General features: G+C 54.1%; 4 protein-coding genes across 4 annotated transcripts; 3 read left to right on the plus strand and 1 right to left on the minus strand.

Annotated features, from left to right (window-relative positions):
* Positions 1-3,895: 3,895 nt before the first annotated feature.
* On the plus strand, positions 3,896-8,173 carry CABS01_05565 (inositol polyphosphate kinase; the record flags this gene model as incomplete). Its single annotated transcript, XM_060538933.1, has 1 exon — positions 3,896-8,173. The coding sequence occupies one exon, from the start codon at positions 3,896-3,898 to the stop codon at positions 8,171-8,173; it is 4,278 nt and encodes a 1,425-aa protein (XP_060405195.1).
* A 924-nt stretch (positions 8,174-9,097) lies between these two features.
* CABS01_05566 (FAD dependent oxidoreductase) lies at positions 9,098-10,837 on the plus strand (the record flags this gene model as incomplete). The annotated part of the gene is made up of 1 exon (XM_060538934.1): positions 9,098-10,837. One exon carries the CDS (start codon positions 9,098-9,100, stop codon positions 10,835-10,837), a length of 1,740 nt encoding a protein of 579 aa, XP_060405196.1.
* Positions 10,838-11,353: 516 nt separating this feature from the next.
* Positions 11,354-12,399, minus strand: CABS01_05567 (uncharacterized protein; the record flags this gene model as incomplete). The annotated part of the gene is made up of 3 exons (XM_060538935.1): positions 11,354-11,405; positions 11,458-11,947; positions 12,000-12,399. The coding sequence occupies 3 exons, from the start codon at positions 12,397-12,399 to the stop codon at positions 11,354-11,356; spliced, it is 942 nt and encodes a 313-aa protein (XP_060405197.1).
* Positions 12,400-12,849: 450 nt separating this feature from the next.
* CABS01_05568 (uncharacterized protein) lies at positions 12,850-14,649 on the plus strand (the record flags this gene model as incomplete). The annotated part of the gene is made up of 1 exon (XM_060538936.1): positions 12,850-14,649. The coding sequence occupies one exon, from the start codon at positions 12,850-12,852 to the stop codon at positions 14,647-14,649; it is 1,800 nt and encodes a 599-aa protein (XP_060405198.1).
* Between the last annotated feature and the right edge of the window lie 685 nt (positions 14,650-15,334).

The raw sequence follows: 15,334 nt of genomic DNA on the forward strand, positions 1-15,334 counted from the left end.
TGGGTTTGGCTCAGACCGCAGATAAACGCTCCGTCCCGTCTCGACTGCCTTTGGCGGCAAAACTATTCCGCAGACCGACGAAACAAGGAGAAATGATATTGAAATCGAGGCGAGTGGCCGGGACCGGGTTTATGAACCTTGTAGATACACAGGGTTGACGCTACTCCGAGAGAGATTGCCAATGACCCAATGGAACCGATCACGGCCTCAATTTCAACGTGGTTTGTCTTTGGTGATGGGTTGGTGGTGTACTCGATTGACTAATGCCATGACGCTGAGGAACATTTGCGATAGTCGTGCTGCGAAAGCGGATCCAACTGTCCACTAACTCAACGACACCTGGATGGCTAACGATATAGGGACGTGCCGATGGGTTGGTCGTCCGTCTGTCTAATCGGAGAAATGGACGACTTGTTCTTTTCAATGCCAGCAGGGCATGCTCTTCAGGACGTGCCGCAGTGTAACCACACCTGCTGGAAAAGGCTTCCATTCATTTGCTCTTGGCGGGTGACGGATGGAACCATGTTCAGGCCCGGTCAGCAACCCGGACACCGGACAAAACAAGCGAGGAGAGGACTAGCAAGCAGCCTTGGGACAGGGACGCTAGCCAGTGGTCGAAGGGTTGGCCCGTACCGGCGATGTGTGGCATCCTGGGGAAACATCAGGGGGTCCGGCAAAAAGGATTATCAAGGGTGCTGATAGACGCTAGGTGGTTCTGGTTCGGCTCTGCTTCTGGCGTCTGCTTCTGCTTGGATGGAACTGATAGTCCGCGTACGCCAAAGACCCGAGTATCGATTCCGCCATCTGAGCAGCATGCCAACGCTCTCTCTCACTTGTGCCGCCATCCTTTTGCGCGACCAAGCGATCAAGCACTCGTCTGGTACATCAAATTCCGGTGGGCGAGACACCGAGAACTGTGGCTCTCGAGACGGGCCTGTAGAATCGAGGGAAACGACAACGTGCTCTCTGGAAGTTTCGGGATCAGCGGCCGGGCAAATTTGTCGTGTCGGTGAAAGGGAGAAGGTAGAAATTCGAAAACCCCCAGCTGTTCCGGCATGGCGCGGTGTACATTGCGGTCTGAGATGCTGCTAAGCCGGGGAACGGACCCGAGATACTGTCGTGTCCAGACACCTGTAGTACGCAGTGTCACTGCTTACATCATGGCGGCAGCCCCAGTCGTTTTGCAGTACAGTTCGTCGATGACCCTTGGGTAATAGTGGTTCCAGTGACCTAGACCTAGGACAAAGGCTCTTCGAGACGTTGGGTGAGGCTGTCGTTTAAGAGTCGCAGGGTAGGCTCCAGGCAAGATGCAGGCAGGCGGAGGTCAGCCGGTTGATGATCCCAATGGCTGAAGGGACGAAGGTTCGGCTCCTCTTTCTTTGTGGCCCGTGGGTGGAGGGAGGGATACCTGCTGCTGGCTGATGCTAGCCAGGGCTTCTCCAACCGTTTTGGCGTTTAGGCCCAAGACCCAAGCCCTCCGTTGACTCCATGCGGTCAAGTAGTGTGTGGTGTTTGGCAGTCTTGACTTTTGGTAGTCAGGATTGGATTGGGCCAGGGACGACGTAAAAACCTAGGAACGATTCCGGGCTGGCTAGCAATGTCCCTGGCGCTGGTGAGTTTTGAGGTTTGTACTCGTAGTGTACAGTAGCTGGAGGTGTTTAAGACGAGCCACTGGGAGGGCTCCGGGAGCCAAGTTAGCAGTCCCGTGGACGGCGTCACACACCGTACAAGCGGGGTTTAGACGAAGGGCTGCTGGGTTGATAGTGGAAGCGACTAGGGTCGCGCAGGGGCGCCCGCAGCCGTGGGAACGCGAGCGACGGGGGATGGCCATGTTTCGATTGACTTAGCGGCATGCGCAAAGCCAGGTGACAGCTCGGGTACCCGTACTTGGTAGAGGCGACGGTGTTATTCTTGTTGCGATGCGATGCGATGCGATGCGCTGTGAGTGGAACACTCCGTATTAGAGAAGATAGAGTGTGTCATAGCCGATGCTTCAGATACTTGTTTGCCTGCGTGCTGGCGGTGTTAGCAGCGTGGTGCATAGATAAGGAAATCGCATTATTTGAGTAACCAAGCCGTTCCTGAAGGCCGCAGTTACACACTCGGATGTGTGGTGTCATGTATGATGTTGGGAAGCGATGTTGAGGGAGGGTTGACTCAAGGTGGTGTTGATGTCAGAAATTGGGTTGACATCCGCTGCCGCGCCGACGGGAGCTGATCCCAAGGGATTATCTCGATGCTTGAGCTGACCCGATTCAAGGCAAGTGCGGAGTACACTACGTGGCTACTTTATTAGATGTGTTACGGATGGCTTCCATTTGCAACTTGGGGATCAAAAGAGTGGAAAGTTGGGAGTTCTGAGTGGTTCTTTCCCATCGTAAATGTTTCCTCCCCCAGGTGCCACTACTTTCCACACGTGGGAGTGGCAGAAGTACTTTTCACGTGCATTTGCTGGGAAAGTGTACATGGATGCCATCTCGAGAAGTTGCGTCCTTATCCTCGGTACTTTGTTTACCGCCTGGTGAGCCCCTCATTCAGAAGTATCTCGCTTGTGACCGCGCTGTGTACGTATAGATTGTCTTGGCCTCCCTATCAGGGACGCCAGGACCCTGGACATCCCTGCTCGTTACGTCCACTCCTCCGCTCCGAGGCGTCGCGCCGTCTTTCTGCTAGAACTTTGGCCCCCGCTGTTATCAGCAAAAAAAGGTGCGAACCCCAAACCCCAAACCCCAACATGCGCTCTCTACTGGGACCTCCCGCTTTCGATAATGACGATGTCAAGTGAGCAGCTTAGGATAAGAGGCTACCTTATTCTATGTACAGCACAGTCGGAAGTATTGTCGCTCACAATTTGGCCGGGAGGCTACCTGCATTTTAAGCTGCCCTGAACGTGATGGTCATGGTGTGTTTGCCCCTCCATGACACACACACACACACACTCATTTACTCTCACGCACATTTTCATCCCCTCACTCACCAACCCCGACGTGAGGAGATACCTCAACTTATCTGACATCGTACTGGTGCCAGATACTCCGTAATCATCCATAAGTAAGTCATCGGTGATGGATCGTACTGCCCAGTCTCATGAGATCGAGACCCAGAACCCATGAGATTTGACATCCACATACCTTGCGGTACTCAGCCCACCGGGCAGCAGCAAGGCCCACTCACCTCCACCGCTCACAGACGCATCGCAGCGCATCGCATCGCACTGGCCCTGGCATTCATTCAGTATCTCACTGGCTCTACTCCGTATCACACTCATACATGCATCACTGTCGTCGCCAGTCACTACCGGCACCCACCCTCACCACTCACTCATTCACTCACTCGAGTACTCACTAACTCGAGCGGACTTCTTAACTTTCCTTGAATCGAGCCTACCCTGACCTGCCTATCCGTACGGTGTCCGTAAGGTAGGTGAGGTAAGCAACTGAGGTGAGAACCAAGGTACCTGACGTAAATTCAAGCACCTTGTAGGTAACTTGTACACCCCCGGCCTCTCGTCACGACCCCGGGCCCCTGGCCTGCCCTGCCCTGTCCTGTCCCGTTCCCCCTCTGGGCCTCTGGGCGCTGGGCGCTGGGCTCTCTGGTCACTCGCTCGCTCCCTCCTTGCCACTGTCCTGCCCAATCCTGCGCCCACACCTTTTTCCCAGCCCGCCCACTTTACTCTTTCCTCTCGCCTACCGCCGCATGTCGTGACGTTCCTTTCCATTTCCCCCATTCTTACACCTTGCCGAACCTCCCACACACACACACTTCCGTCACTCACTCATTCACCACACCACGTAGGAGACGCAACCACGCCGCTCTCTATCCCTTCTGCCGCCCCAGAAACAATCGGCGACCAAATCCTCCCATATCGTCCAGACTCTCGCCAGATGTTTCCCTCATGTCCAGCCCGCCTCGTAACGCCGAAAATGCCGCACCCGCGACCCTGGTGAGCTCCGCGCATTTGTCGTCGTCGTCGTCGTCCACTCCCAGTTCCGCCTCCGCTTCCGCCCCCATCATCTCTAGTCCCAAGTCCAGTCAAAGTCCCAGTCCGAGAGATCCAGCTGCCAATCCGACTGGTCTCGACGAACCTGGTACCGAGCCTGTTACTGATGCTGGTCTTGCTGCTGCCCCGGTCGCTGCTCCTGCTCCTACTGCCGCCGCCGCTCTCCAACACCAAACTCTGCCTCAAGTCCCTCCGCAATCACTTCAAGTTCTAGACACCCCCCTAGCCCAAGCTGCAGATCCACCCCCTGCCACGGCCGCTGTCACCCAGCACCAGCAGGATGTCTCGAGCCATGTCGACCCGAATATTAAAAAGCCCCGAGGCCCTGCTGCCCTCCCGAGGCAGTCCGGTCCGTCCTTGCTAACCCAAGCCCTCGCCTCAGCTCGCGGCATCCCTTCGAGAACACATTCCCACCAAGACCAAACACCGCAACCCTCCAGCCAGCTTTCCACCCGCTCGCTGCCTTCGCCTACCGCCGACTTCGTCCCTTCCAACGCACACTCAACCCCCAACCCGTCCTCTGCTACTGCTGGCCTGGATCCTCTTGCCGTCGACGACCTCCGCAATGTTCCCTCCCTTCCCGGCCATGGCGCCTCAGTAACTCCCCGAAGCGCTCCTCAACCCGGCATCGTACCCCCTTCCGACATTACTACACAGACCGCTGCTGTTCATACTCCCGACGCCGACATGGAGATAATGACATCGCCCACCTACGATATGGCCAGTTTTCAGGGTATTCGAGCAATGCTGCTGGATCACCGCGACTTTCTCAAGAGCACGCGCTCGCCTCGTGGCAGGGGTTCCTCCCTGGAGCGGGTTGATCCGGAGACGCGAGCACAGGGAGGCCTCCGGAAAAGCAGAGCTCACTCTCACTCCACCAGCCCAGAGGGATCTCTCAGTTCAGTCGCTCAAATGGACCAGAAACTACACCAGGATAACACTACCGTGCTTGAAGGCCGACCGAAGAAACTGGAGCAACGCTTCTCCGTTGGACCCGAGAAGATATGGTCGATTGGGTCGAGCGAGGCCATCGACGGACAAGAAGATGGCCAAGTGGAGAAGTCCGTTCACGAAGCCATGATTGGCGCCGAGCCCAACGCTCGCAGCCGAAAGGCTAGCTACAGCCTACGATTCTTCCGAGAGGGATTGCCCAAGGAGGAGAAGACGCCAGGACGCAGAAAGGACCAGCGACCCAAGGAGAAGCCCTCTCTGAGCTCAGATTCACAGGAGCCGCTCTCTTCAGACATTGCCATTGAAGATTTCGCCAAAGCTGCCAGTGCTCAGCCCTCGCCTAGAATTCTCGACAAGAAGGATTGGGTGCCAAAGCAACTAGAAAGAGTCAAGACTTTCCCTCTTCAGTCGCCTCAGGCTGGTGAGACCCCCATCTTGACCGACTCGCCGACTCAAGATTACTTTGGGTTAAGGAAGGTCAATGGCGACATTTTCCACAAGGTGGATACCGATGGCGCTAGATCGGCCAGCAACACGTCCGTTCCTGCGAATGGAGAGAAAGAGGGCGACGCCTCGCTACCCTCGATTGAAGAATCCGGAGCGGTTGAGACCCGACGTCTGTCAGCCGACAGCAGCGACCCTGGAGAAAGCCACGAGGAGGGAGACGAGTCTTCCGAGGAAAAGATTTCTTCAGCTGTGTTTGTACCGCACCCCGGCTTGGAAGAGGCTGCAGAACGCGAGAGAGACGTTGCGAAACCGAGACAGACGCCCGGTCGCACCATATCGAAAGCCAGAGCCGAGGACTTTCACCCTTGGCTGGTGAAGGCCGATGAGCCCGAGCCCGAGGAGGAGCTGCTCTCTCCTGACCAGCCTCCCGAAACCCCTTCCAAGTCGAAGCCGAAGCGTCTGCCCGGCGAGCCAAACATTACCCTACGCGAGGTTCAACCGGGCACTATCAAGGACGTGACGGCTGAAGAAGAGCCGGAGCCGCCGACGCCGAAGCACATTCCTGCACACATTGATGACCACGCGCACCATCATCAAGTCGAGCAGAAAGAGCCTCTCGAGGCCATCGAACTCATCCCCTACAAGCACCAGGTTGGCGGTCACACCACACTTTGGCGTTTTTCGAAGAGAGCTGTCTGCAAACAGCTCAATAATCGGGAGAATGAGTTTTACGAAAATGTGGAACAGGATCATCCTGATTTGCTCTCATTTCTCCCACGGTACATCGGTGTCCTGAACGTGACTTTTCACAAGCAAACCCGTCGCAAGTCGACCCACAGGCGTGATGACGCTCCTTTGCTGGAGCGGAAGCCGACCGGAGAGATTGGTGTCATGGCGTCAGCGGACGCGACGAAGTCGAATGGATCCAACGGCGCGTCTCAGCCGAGCCAGGAGCACCGCCGCATCATTAGCCAGTCACTTTCTTCCGCGCCCGAGCCAATACCGACGGTGACCTTTGACGACAACTGGCATATCCTGCCCCGGAATCTGCTGCAACCAACGCCTCCTCCAGTAGTCATGCCGCCTCGAGGCCGAAGCACCTCATCTGCAGGTCTTCCGGACAACCCTGAGCAGAGCAAAATGGCATCTCCAACAAGGCCGAGCCTGGATGACAGGCACGCGAATAGCTGGGGTGCAACCACCGTTAACAAGCGGCTGCGCAATGAGGTGTTCAACGACGTCTTCTTGAAGCAGCCAATTCCGATTCACAAGCACCGCCGCCCACACCAAAAGTCGATGGCTTTTCGTAAGCAGCCGACATTGAGGCCAGCTAGCTCCGTACCCGACTTGGTGCGCAGACAGGATCCGTCTGCCGTAGAAGGTCACGCACCTCAAAAGCCTAGCCCGCTTCGGCCAAGCAGCTCCTCGCCCCCTCCCACAGAGAGCATTGCCATGGAGCGCCCGAGCCATCTCGAGGCTGCCGAGGCAGAAGCCGAAGATAGCGATGTCAAGGACGTGACTGGTACCAGTGCACCGGAGCCGGAAACTCTTGCAGACAAGATTATTGCTCAAAAGAAGAAGAGACGTTACTCTGGAACAGGCCTCCGACGGAAGCCACGAACAGTGACGGAGTCTAGAGGACATCTCAAGTACTGGGAAGAGGCGGATGACGCTGGTTATAGAGGTGAAGACGAAGGCGGGCAGTCCCTCATCACGTCCCAAGTGAACTCGCCCATGATCGAAGCGCCAAGCACGAATGGCACAAATGCCAGTGAAGGTGCCGCGAAAGAACTGAGTCTCCCAGTGCCTGCTGCCGATGCATCTCAAGCCGACGTCCCGACCGAAGCTGGGTATTCTACGTATGCGTCAACTGTTCCGTCCGAGGTGCCTAGCCCTACCCAAGAGTTCCGCAGAATCCCGCGACCTGTGAATCCGAAGGAAGCGCAAACGCAAAGAGACTCCCGCGTCGAGTACTTCCTCCTTTTGGAAGATCTCACGGCAGGCATGAAACGGCCCTGTATCATGGACCTCAAGATGGGCACCAGACAGTACGGCGTAGAGGCCACGCCCAAGAAACAAAAGTCGCAGCAGGGCAAGTGTGCCAGGACAACCTCGCGTGAACTCGGCGTGCGTGTATGCGGACTTCAAGTCTGGGATGTCAAGAGCCAGAGCTACGTCTTTAAGGACAAGTACTTTGGACGTGATCTCAAAGCCGGCCAGGAGTTCCAGGACGCTTTGACGCGATTCTTGTACGATGGCGTCGACTACTCGAGCATCCTGCGACACATTCCGACTATCCTGCAAAAGCTGGACCACCTCGAGTCGATCGTCCGAGGACTGGACGGCTACCGATTCTACGCCGCCAGTCTCCTCATGTTTTACGATGGCGACACGACCAGCGAGGGTAATGAATACGATACAGTCGTTGACGATTCTACGACTGACTTTGCAACCGACACGGAGGAGACGTCGGCGTTGCGCGAGAAGAAGAAGCAGAAGAAGAAGCGCGGCATCGACTTCAAGATTGCCGACTTTGCAAATAGCCTGACTAAGGGCGACCTTGCAGAGGGAAAGCCGTGTCCGCCGCGGCATCCCAACGAGCCGGACCGTGGCTTCCTCCGAGGTCTTCGAACGTTGAGGAAATATTTCCTCAAGATCCAGAAGGATATCCGTGCTGAGATGGGTCCGGATTGTCACAGACGAGGTCACAGTATGGATGTTGATGACATTGACATCGACCACGTCTCGGATGAGGAGGGGTCTGTCAGCGAATGATTTAGGGGAAGAGGGAGAGGGGAGAAGGTGTCTCTTTCTTCATGTTGATAATTTGGGAAATTATTTTTATTATTCTGGATCGGGTGTGTGTGGCTTTTATGGAATGGAATGGGACTTGGGGTTCGGCGGAGTCAGGGACGGCATTTGACAACATACCCGGCATCGGTTCGGCGTCACAAATACAGATTTCAAGGCAACTGAGATGTTTTGTACTTTCATTCTGTTTTCTCTGTCTCTCTCGAGTGAGCTTCAGTGGTGGCTGCTGCAGACTTGTGCCGTGTCTGACGTCCGACGTGGGCGTTGCTGATGAGGAATGCTGTGATGCGAAGTATTGGTGAGGGGGGTGTGAAGGCGTTTGCGTTTCTTGTGTTGCCTTTTGGGGTTAGGTTTAGACGTCAAGGTAGACAAAATGAGTAGAAATATTTTACCGTACTTCCCTCCTGAACTGATCCAATGGCCTTTTGTATTCCAATGATAGTACTGAGTCCAGGTGATGGGGGGGAAAGTAAGTAAACGCCACGGCCACGGTCCTCTCTCACTCTTTGCGTCCTGTTTCCGAGTTGCCGGGTTGCCGGGTTTCCGGCCGCTTGAGGTCCGGGCGTCTTATGTAAGCTTCCGACGTCGATCGAAGTATAATATTGGAAGGGATGCTCTTTGCCGGCACACTTGGACACATGGCTATGCTGGTTTCATCCCACATCTCATGACGAACTTGATCAGTGCTCCCATCCATATACTTAGCTCATTCAAGTCCCAGTAGGAGGTTCGTCTTTGGGTAGTAGTACCAAAGGAAGTGGGCCGCCACCAAGAGATTACAACATACGGTCGCATGCTCGACTCGCTTCCGTCACGAACAAGTTCAAAAAGGATCATTTCATTCGTGCTTCGCCTCAAGACAGTGAAGAAGAAAAATCACAAAGCATAATGGGCTCCGTCCTCTCCGCCCTCCGCGGCGCAACAAAAACCGTCGGCGCCGTCGCGAAGCTCCTCCTGGACCTGAACAAGACGTACCAAGCCCTCCTGGCCCGCGTCAACGCACCGCCGGGCCTGCCGCACGCGACCCCTTCGAGCCCGTACTGGCTCGACGACCCGCCGTTCCCGGAGCTGGCGGACGCGCAGTCGCAAAAGCTGCCGTCGGAGGCGGATGTTGTTATTATCGGGAGCGGGATTACGGGGGCCGCGGTGGCTAGGAGTCTGTATACCGCCGCAGGCGCATCGGATGGAGAAGAAGGGGAGAAGAAGGGACCGAGGGTTGTGGTGCTTGAGGCGAGGAGTTTGTGTGCCGGTGCGACGGGGCGGAATGGGGGACACGTCAAGGCGAGTCCGCACGAGCTGTTTTCGAAGCTGGCAAAGTATTTTGGCAAAGAGGGCGCGGCGAGGTTGACCAAGTTTGCGTTGAGGACTGCCGAGGCTGTGTTGGAGGTTGGTGGGGAGGCGGGCAGGGAAGTGGCCGAGTGCAGACGCGTCGAGACGGTGGATTTCTTCCTCGACGATGAGGGGTTCGAGGCCGGGAAGAAGGAGGTGGAGGAGTTGAGGCGGTGGGTGCCCGAGGTTGAGATTGCGGTGCTGGGGAGGGAGGCGACGAGGGCGAAGTTTGGGGTCGAGGGGGGTCATGTTGCGGGCGGGTTGGTGTATGGCGCCGGCGCGCTGTGGCCGTACCGGCTTGTTGCGAAGATTTGGAAAGAGTTGGTTGATGAGTTTGGGCGCACGTTGAGCTTGGAGATGAATACGCCTGTTGAGGAGGTCGTGGTGGATGGCGAGGGGGGTGGGAGGCCGTATGTTGTTAGGACGGCGAGGGGGGCGGTCAGGGCGAGGCATGTTGTTCATGCTACGAATGCGCATGCGGGACAGTTTTTGCCTGGGTTGAGGGGGAAGATGGCGGGTGTGAAGGCTCATATGACTGCCCAGCGACCTTCGACGACGACACCCTCCAGGCAAGGTACTCAGCAAGGAGAAGGCTTTCAGTGGCCGGATAACACACGCACAGGAAGCAAATCATGGAGCATCATCTACGGCAACGGCGCCTTCGACTACGTGACGCAGCGGCCTAACGGGGACGTGATGCTCGGTGGCGGGTTCGCGCGGAGCGCGGGCGAGGGAGTGGACATGGTTGGCGTGTACGACGATTCCGGGACGGACGGGATGACGATTGCGCATGTTTCTGGGGTCATGAGCGCCGTGTTTGGGACGCGGTGGAGGGGCGATGTGGTGAGGGTTTGGAGTGGTGTTTTGGGTGTTACGGGGGATATGGCGCCTTTTGTTGGGCGGGTTCCCGCGAGTGTTGCGGGGGTCAAGGGAAAGATTAGTTCGTCTGGTTCTTCTTCGTCTACGTCTTCATCTTCTTGGTTTGGGTTGAAGAAGGAGAGGGAAAATGTCAAGGTCAAGAAGGTTGGGAAGACGGTTGATGAGCTGGAGGAGCACCCGTGGATGGGGGCCGAGGCTGGACAGTGGGTTAGTGCTGGGTATTGTGGTGATGGTATGGTCTGGGCTTGGCTTTGCGGAACGGCGTTGGGGGTCATGGTTGCGGGCAAGGAGGATGTTGTGCTGGAGAAGGGGGTTGGGTTTCCTGGTGGTAGATTGGCGGAGTGGTTTCCCAAGGAGTTGTTGCTTACGGAGGCGAGGTTGAGGAAGGCTGATCTGAGTAATTTGGTGGATGAGATATAATGTGATGTATAGGAATGACAGATGATTGCGGTTAGGAATATGGCTAATCTTGATGTTTTCTCCACCTATTGGACACAACTAAGGCCACTACGGACCTTAAAAAAGTAACAAAAGGGAGACTCGAACTGGCAAAATGGCAGACTATAGTGCCTCTGCAAGACGCTGGGTGCAGAGGGCTTAGATAGATTTCAGTTTGCGATCTATGGACGAAGACGTCGCACGCTAGACCACTTGGCCAGAGTGCAGTTGCTCGCCCACCCCGACAGACACTTCAACTTTGCTCGGCTATAGATGGTATGGGCTTTGGGCTCAAGGTTAGAAGCAACCTTGATGGGTTACCTGTTGGTGTGGCGTTGGCTAGTATCAAGCTCATGTTACCTTGACATCCTGTATAAAAGGTATCTGGCCGCCAGGCTGTCTCAAACTATCCGGAAAGTGACTCCCGACCTTATGGTACAGGCTCTTTCTCTGGTTTTTACTATCATACAAAGTCCCTGAGCTCATGCAAGACTGAGATCAAGAGTCTCCTGACTGTATCTGAAGGAAAACCATCAGTACCGCCGCGTATCTATATTCACGTCAGCCATGGAACTTTTATTGGGAGCCAGAGGTTATCGTACGCTGCAGTTGCACCCAGTGCTTCGAAAGGTTTCGCAACCATAGCCAAGGAAAGAACTAAGAGGAAGACGAAGATGAAAACCGTGATAACAGCGAGCTTCGGTTTCAGCTCCGTCAGCGCTTGGAGGATCCATATAGGCGTAATGAGCATCAGAACCCCGATGGCAATGATGACTGTCGAAGCGAAATTATTCATTCGTTTGTCTGAATAGTAAGTGACTTCTTTCTTGTCGTACGTCGCGACCTTCTCCTTTCTATGTCTCCACAGGGAAAGGGTTCGTAGACGAAGAGACCCGTCAATGACTTGTCGTAGCGGGGTCTTTTCTTTCTGAGATAGAGCAACAAGATCCTCCTCGTGATTTAGGTACTTCTGCTCCTCCGCTGAAATGGCGGCATGGTCATGATTGTAATGCCAGTTACGAAGGTTCTTAACATCTCGTCGTGGCGCTATGGACAGCTTCCGGAGTGTATGTTGCTGTATTAGAAATTCATCTAGTTGCTGTCAGCTACGAGAGACAACGCAACTCTTCAAGGGATTTCCTACTATATTTCCCTAGCTTCTTCGAAATCGTTTTGATCAGATCAGACCGTTCCTCCACGTCTTGCCTCAGCGTGCCGTTATCGAAGTCTTGCGCAGTCTTCCCACTGAGTGCATTATCTATCGCCTCTAGCTCATCTTCAAGCTCCGATATCTCATCTTGTAGTGCCAACGCCACGCGTACATTGAGTGAGTCGAACCTTCGAAGAAGAAAAAAATCGTCTTCGGATGTTATGAAATCGGTGTATCCTCTGTAACCAATGTACTTCCATGGCTTTTCTTCTATGTCTTTTTCTGTAGGCCTGTCTTTTCCCTCGGATGTTCTCTGTTCAACTGGTGAATGAGACCTGGGGAGCGTCGATACTGATCCTCCGGGATCCTGATGTATCGACGGTTGTAAAGTCATGACTGTGGATGCTGCATGAGCGGTGTTGTATCATTGTTTGAAGCCACAGACGGTGGAAACTTGCATCCCATATGGCGGAATGAAGGGGTAGATGAGGCAGGGCTAGCAAGGCAGACTCGGGCAAGTAGCTGTGGTCCATTCACAGCCAGTCGTTCGCTGATGAAGGAATTTCTGCGAATAAAGCACAAGTGATTGGTTACAATTACGACAGAATTGCACTTTGGGCTCAAGGCAGCGTCGCATTTTCCCGTAAGCGCTGTGGCTGAATGAGGCAGACCGCCGCCTTATGAGCAGGGCGAACCAGGGCCCGCGTATAGAAAGTGACTGTTGGACGAATCTGCTCGCTTTACAACTGCAATTACATTCTCGTCTTCATTTCTGCCTAAGAATTCCATGAATCTTTGTGTCTCTACGCTGACAGCTTACTCAGAGCGGGAATCGCCATCCATCATGGATTCATCTAGAATGGAGTCTTTGACGATTTCTACACCAGGCGATCCCGAGACAACCCTCGACCAGAATATCCATAATCTCAAGTCATGCCTAAAGCAGAAGCGTCCTGTGATCTCGGAAATACAACAAATCCAAGTTGCACTACCCACGAATCCGGAGAACACCCGAGAGATTTCCGGACACGTGCAGCGTAAAAGCGCTGGAACCTCACGAGCACAGCCACCACCGAGACGGCAACCGCATGTCGCTTCGTCTATCAAAGACTCCAAAACAAGCAAGCGAGAGAAAACCCGAAGAAGACTTGGAAACAGCGAAGACAGCGACTCAGACTCGGACTCGAACTCTGCCCGGCAAGGCAAAGAAGACGAGACTACCATAGCTACGCGCCAAAAAGAGGTTGAGGATGCGGCCTCGTATGAAAATGAACCAGCAGACCGCGAGGCACTGGAGCAAGAAGATAGAGAGAGGATGAAACTTTTCCAAGTGCTGAGGAACGTTGCTCTCAAATGGGAAGACGTAAGCCACGTACGCCGCAATCACCGACGAGAAGGGGGCTTCAGAAGAGAGCAATTGCTCCGTCGTTTCTGGAAGAAGAGGGACAACGTGCATGCAGGACTGATGCGTTCCTCCCGGAATACGGCCGGACCTCGTCAGCTAAATGAGGCTTTACAAAAATTCCACGATCATTACGATGATTCGACCAAATCCGACCGTCTCCGAGAAGAAATCAAGGGATGGGACTCCAAACGACAGGACTTTCTCGACGAGGCTCTCTACGGCGATATCGAGGAGAAGCTCCGTGAACAAAGCCAGAAAAAAAAGCCGGCCAAGACGTTGGAGGAGATCATACTTCGCGTTGAATCAGATCTCATCGACTTTTTTCCCGTATTTGACCGTCCTTGGCGTGGTTGGGGACTGCAACCTCACGAGAGGTCCAATTTCGATCCTGCCAATCATGAGAGGTATTTCCTAAGAGAGAGTCTCAATAGCAAGGTCAGCTCTGAACAGCGCCTTGCCAGCATTCTCGGGGAAATGTACTTGGAGTGGTGGATTGAGCTGGTACAGGCTCCCAACGGACCTCGAGTTGGTCTGCGTGAGATGATCACTGCTCGCCTGGACTCCTTTTACAAGACTCACAGACTTTCGGACGAACTTTCTCGAGTTCGGAGTTTTCTTATCGAGCCCTATCTGGAAAGGCTCAGTTCCGGCATTTCCCATGCTTTGGAACTCGCTTTAGAGTCGGGGGTCTCTCCCGAGGCGTCGATACATCAATTCCCGGACCATTTGGACGTCATCCAGATCATCAAAGAATCACGAGTCAACGGGTCTCTCACACGCGACTACATGGATTGGATAAGCTCAGATTTGAGTGCTGAAGATATCGAGAGTATCTGCGAGGCATGGAAAATAACGTTGAGGACTGACACATGTAACACGTACCGGAAAACCATGGCGTCGATCGTCGACATTCGACAAGAGTTTTGCCTTGGCGTTCGTGAACCTGGAGTCGTCTCTTTGATTCTCTTGAAAGGAGGCTATCCTGCAACAGTCAAAGACGTTTCGGCAGAAGAACTGGAGAACATGGGCTGGTTTAAACATGAGAATGGAGGCTATTGGCGGTATGAATATGAGAGCGCCTACTGGAGAGGCACAAAGTCGGGAGAGATGGCCATCTTTCGTGTAACCATGGAAGGGGAAGTTCAGGGCATGCAATCGCTTAATGGTGACTGGGTCCATTGGGGTGATCGTGAAGATACACAGGAAGAGTCTTTTCACAGTCTACCTAGACAGCTCTGATAGTTGCTCTTTGCCTGATGAGATGTCCTGAGTGGATGAAGTATCGCAACTTGATATTGAGGGTTTTTAATTGAGGTTCAGAGGCTGATGCATGCGACGGGATTAGGTGTATTCATCTTTGAGGTACATCTTGCGCAGGCAGCAAATATCGCGTGTTTTTGGGCTCAAGATAGACCGTAATCACTTCGTTATACCACCTACCTAATGATCATGTAGATATTGCGTGAGACCATAGTGATATTTGCCTTTGCAAGATTTCCCTGCCCTTGAGATCGGTCAATTGGCGAAGAAGCATCCACACTTGGTCATTTCTGGTATGCATGTATCATAAAGATAGAACTCATAAGAATGGATCTTACATGCACTCACCGGATGGACGTTGGCATGCGTGGGGAGTGGTTTCTAGAGACCTTTCCAGTGTTTAGAGTGGCGTCCGGCCTCTCGAAGGCGGTGTCTTCCTCCATTTCTTCAGAGTCTATTTGAGAGATCATGCCTTGCAACCTGAGCCTTGTCGAAATTGTTCGCGTTGTGAGGTCGCTCCAGCCTATATAAACCAGACGACCCCGCCGACTTCCATTCTATTTTAGGCCGTCGGAGGTGCCAGGCTCTCCTTTTGAGGTCTGTTGCCGTCCATGGGGAGATCCGACCTTGCGTTGGTTGAGGTTTGATCTTGTGAACATTTATG

Source organism: Colletotrichum abscissum, assembly GCF_030869225.1.
Source record: "Colletotrichum abscissum strain IMI 504890 chromosome Unknown Scaffold_11.1, whole genome shotgun sequence".
Classification (NCBI taxonomy): Eukaryota; Fungi; Ascomycota; class Sordariomycetes; order Glomerellales; family Glomerellaceae; genus Colletotrichum; species Colletotrichum abscissum.